This window comes from Procambarus clarkii, chromosome 11 (genome assembly GCF_040958095.1).
Source record: "Procambarus clarkii isolate CNS0578487 chromosome 11, FALCON_Pclarkii_2.0, whole genome shotgun sequence".
Taxonomy (NCBI): Eukaryota; Metazoa; Arthropoda; class Malacostraca; order Decapoda; family Cambaridae; genus Procambarus; species Procambarus clarkii.
This window is the reverse complement of record NC_091160.1, coordinates 29,364,071-29,369,384: the sequence shown is the minus strand read 5'-3', so window position 1 is coordinate 29,369,384 and position 5,314 is coordinate 29,364,071. Positions and strand designations below refer to the sequence as shown.

The 5,314-nt window shown below is 36.9% G+C and overlaps 1 protein-coding gene across 1 annotated transcript in view; it reads left to right on the top strand.

Moving 5' to 3' along the window:
* Window positions 1-3,138, top strand: part of LOC123750378 (alpha-L-fucosidase) — a 25,436-nt gene extending 22,298 nt beyond the window's left edge. Inside the window, exons 8-9 of the mRNA XM_045732496.2 lie at window positions 1,748-1,883; window positions 2,857-3,138. Coding sequence (XP_045588452.1) covers window positions 1,748-1,883; window positions 2,857-2,964 — 244 coding nt within the window. The 3' untranslated portion in view covers window positions 2,965-3,138. The remainder of the gene's footprint in view (window positions 1-1,747; window positions 1,884-2,856) is intronic.
* The last annotated feature ends 2,176 nt before the right edge of the window (window positions 3,139-5,314 follow it).

Sequence of the window (5,314 nt, the reverse complement as noted above, 5' to 3'; positions counted from 1 at the left end):
ATATTAATTTAAGTTTTTCCCAGAGTTAGTCTAAAGGGAGTAACTACTGTGAATTAAAAGTAATGTATATGTGAGTAATAACCAAATATATAATTGAAAGAGGCTTACACAGTCAATTTGAAAAATACATTGAGATTAGTGGAAAAAAGTTATTAAATTCAAAATGAAAATATTTAAATTTGAGTGGACAAGTTAAATCTGTGTTAGTAATCCAAGTGAACTGTCAAGTGGTGTAAGTTATCGATCAGTTTAAACACCTGGGAGGTGTCCTTGCTTAAAAGAGGTATTTGTATAATTTAAGTTAAGTAACAGGTCCTTTTGGGATACCATATACAAGATGGGAATAGATCCAGTCACATACACAAGATGGGAATAGATCCAGTCACATACACATGATGGGAAAAGATCCAGTCACATACACAAGATGGGAATAGATCCAATCACATACACAAGATGGGAATAGATCCAGTCACATACACAAGATGGGTATAAATCCAGTTACATATGAAGAGAATAGATCCAGTCACATTAGAAGGGAATAGATCCAGTCACATTAGAAGGGAATATATCCAGTCACATACATAAGATGGGAATAGGTCAAATCACATACATTCACCACCTATTAGACTGTTTTACAGGAACTTCTTTTCAACGGCTCACGAAACGGAGAAATGTGTCCTGAAAGATATTATTAATAGGAACGTTATCCCTACAGACACAAATCATAAGATACAATTAACAATTTATAACAAAAACAAGAAGATGGCCAACCTACTCATGAAGAACTCCTCAAACACAAAACAGAACGCCTTGAAAGAAACCTTGAAAGAAACTCCGCCTTGCTGCCCCATTCCACACCAGATATAGGTGTATTTGCGGCGAGGTGGTGGTTAACAGGTACGGCCACCATGGCCTACTCTGCCAAAGCACAGGGGGATGGCACTCGAGGCACAGTGAAGTTAACGACATCATCAAGAGGAGCCTCACCACAGCTGGATGCCCAGCTGAAAGAGAGCCCCGTTACCTAATGGCCCGTAACTCCGATGCTCTTATTGGTCGCCCAGATGGTATCACAGTGAACCCCTGGAAGAATGAAAATCATTTGGTATGGGACTACACGTGCGTATCATCCCTGGGTAACACCTACTTTGACCTCAGTGTTGCACAACCAGGTGGCGCTGCCACCCACAGGGAAGCAGCCAAATCCCGTAAGTACAGAGAACGGGATCACCACAACAATTTCGTCCCCATTGCTTCTAAGACACTCGGCGACTGGGATAGAAATGCTACCAGTTCATTGAAGGAACTGGGTTCTAGGCACATTGAAACAACAAAGGACCCTAGAGCTGCCAGCTTTCTTTTCCAGCGCCTCAGCATGGCAATACAGAGAGGAAATGCACACTGCATTTAGGGTTCCTGCCCGCCATCTGAGGAGCTGGAGGAACTCGACAACTTATGATAATCATCTTTGTACCCTAAATGTAACATCTTTTTTGTAACAAAGTTTAAATAAAACAAATATATATGCATATATACAAAAGAATGCGGGTGGTAGGAGAAGATAATATTAGTGTTCAGTGAGAGTTCAGAAGGTCTTCTCTGAATACTCCTTATTTTCTTCTCTGAGGCTATGGGTCCCCACATTCTATATATATATATATATATATATATATATATATATATATATATATATATATATATATATATATATATATATATATATATATATAAACATTCCTGTCATTAGGTACACCAGCAAAGATGACCTGGTTTACACCATAGTGCTTAACTGGCCTGAGAATGATGAGCTGGTACTGGGCGCGTTGGTTCCTACCGCGTCCACCAACGTCACCATGCTTGGCTACCCCAAAGACGCCCTCCAGGTAAGCTCTCCAACGCCTCTCTTCACCCTCACTGCACTAAATAACCATCCAACAAAAATCAACTGGTCAAATAAGTTGGTAATCTTGAAATTAACAGTGATGCCTATAACCATACCTATAACGCCATGATATAGGGTATTTGTGTTTTGAAAGGGCGATCTAACAATGAATATTGAATCAAAGACAGCTTTAGGTTGGTAATATTTAATAATTTTACTAATTCTACTTTCAATTAGTCACGCGTAAGTTATAGGATACTCGAATTATTATTGCTTTCCTTTACATCTACTTGAATCACAACGCACACTTTCATAGAATGTAAAATTCAGAGATTGGATGAAAAAGGCGATTGACGGGTCATATTCCAGTGGAAATTTAATGGCTGAAGATGTACTATGAGAAGGTAGGGTAATTATCAGGAGAAAGCACTAAGCGATTACGACTATATATGTCTCTTAGAAGGGAGGAGGATAAGGATTTGGGATGGGAGGGCGAAAAATGGTGCTGCACAGCCACTTGGATGGTCAGAGATTGAACTCCGACCTGTAAGCTCTGAACCTGCAAACACGAGTCAGAAGTCGTCTTCTTCTATACCCATTTGTGCATAAAAAGTATGACCCCAGTATTCAAATTATTTACAGAAAGGGACTTCCTTGATAATACTTTTATTATATAACATTTATAAAAATTACATATTTTCTGATAACATTGATTTTATATCAGGAATATTGTTTGTTTATAAAGGCACTAATCGAGCGCACAATTTATGGCTTATTTCTAAATATAGTACTAAGTAAAGAAGTAAGACTATATAAAGTTGAAATATATATATTTTAACTTTTTTATATGCAATTTTTATTTTTGTAAGATAAATGAAATATCATTTATCTAATAAAATCACATATCACATAATATAATCACATTGTTATACAAATTATATATATTATATATATTATATTATTGTATTTAACAGATGGGTTCGGTGCGGGCGTCGAATATCACAGTGTCGTTCCCGCCCATGTCTGATGTGTCGAGCCAGTGGGCGTGGGTTCTGGTCTGGTCAGGGGTCACCCCAGCCTAGGTCAGGGGTCACCCCCGACCTTGGTCAGGAGTCACCCCAGCCTAGGTCAGGGGTCACCCCGACCTTGGTCAGGGGTCACCCCGGTCTAGGTTAGAGGTCACCCTGACCTTAGTCAGGGGTCTCCCCGACCTTGGTCAGGGGTCACCCCGGTCTAGGTTAGAGGTCACCCTGACCTTAGTCAGGGGTCTCCCCGACCTTGGTCAGGGGTCATCCCGACCTTGGTCAGGGGTCATCCCGACCTTGGTCAGGGGTCACCCCGACCTTGGTCAGGGGTCACCCCGGCCTAGGTCAGGGGCCATCCCGTCCCAGGAAGAATAATCTAAGTGGGGCTGATTTGGGCAAAGATCCAGCTTCTCTTTGAACGGGTCTACTTTGGACCCGCACATAAATCAAGAAGTTGTCATAAATTAAAATTAGCAGAATGAAATCTCACTTACTCGATGTATCTATGAGTTTAGAAATAAGGGGGGGGGGGGAGGTAGGGTCCACATTATCGCTCTTTAATCAATATTTTCTCAAAGTAATGGAGGTTCACAAAGATCATAAACAGTCTACTTGGAGTTTTAATGGATGTTTCACGATAATAATGGTCGATGCATTTTCCCAGACGACTGTATGAGAGCAATAAGAACATGTGTTTGGTTATGGAAGCAACAGATTTAAGTAAGAATTAACACATTTTCGTTTCTTTGGTCTGAGAGAGATTAGAGATTAGATTTTGATATCAGTGTCAGATTAACATATCGGTTATCGGAGATTTTATTAGCATATCAAAGATAAACTCATGGAGAACAGACTCAGCTGTGTTAAAACGAAAATGACTTTGAAAATCATTATAACAATGCTTATTTATTTTTAAATTTTCATGTGTGAAGATATAATATATACATATGTTTGCTTAAGCTTTCATATATATATATATCAAGTTGAAACTCAGATTTCCATTTGGACATAATTATAGAAATGCCTTAACAGTTTTAAAAGTTAGAAATATCATAGATAAATCTTGTTATTTGGATTTCATTATATATTGGAAGAGGTTTTCAGTCGTATATCCAATTTTGTATCTGAATTCTGTGCAGTTAACTAGTAAGGCTCATATTAAATGTAAGTAGAAAAAATGCTGCTCCTTTAACAAGCTTAAAAAAGGTGTTTAATTTTCCTTCAATTCATCCTACATATCAAACATAAAAAATATAAGACAAGCTGATTGAACATTCTTAAAATTAAACAGTATTTTGAGTGTTTTAACTAGACGGGTGAGTAGTGTCCCCACTGAGCTCTATGAAGTCATATGGAATATAAAAAAAAGGCTTTTCCAGGTTGACATGAGTACTTAATACATTTCACTGTGTGACATCTCACAGTGCGATGTATTAACTCAGAACATATATATATATATATATATATATATATATATATATATATATATATATATATATATATATATATATATATATATATATATATATATATGTCGTACCTAGTAGCCAGAACGCACTTCTCAGCTTACTATGCAAGGCCCAATTTGCCTAATAAGCCAAGTTTTCATGAATTAATTGTTTTTCGACTACCTAACCTACCTAACCTAACCTAACCTTACTTTTTCGGCTACCTAACCTAACCTAACCTATAAAGATAGGTTAGGTAGGGTTGGTTAGGTTCGGTCATATATCTACGTCAATTTTAACTCCAATAAAAAAAAATTGACCTCATACATAATGAAATGGGTAGCTTTATCATTTCATAAGCAAAAAATTAGAGAAAATATATTAATTCATGAAAACTTGGCTTATTAGGCAAATCGGGCCTTGCATAGTAGGCTGAGAAGTGCGTTCTGGCTATTAGGTACGACATATATATATATATATATATATATATATATATATATATATATATATATATATATATATATATATATATATATATATATATTTCTCAGCTGACAGCCTAAAGGGCATGAATGACATGAGACTGAGATCACTTGTTGATCAAAGGTCTATATCAACAAATGATTTCCATGCCTGAGTAAACGTAAGACCACACAGGAGCTGAAGCATATCTTGAGCATATTCTGCACAATGCTATGATGTCTTTTAATATCCTTCGAGAAACAACGAAATATTTGCTTCACGTAAATGCATTAACAGTTAAAATTTCTCAAGTAACAATTAAAATAAATATTTTATGGATTAAAACGAGAGCAAGCTGACACTGCACAATCAAATGAAAATTAAATGAAAACAAAAAGTTCACATAACCACTATCATACACGCTGTAAAAGACTTACAAGATCCACCAATACACGAGCAACACCACATGAGAAACTACACGAACTCAAATACATCAG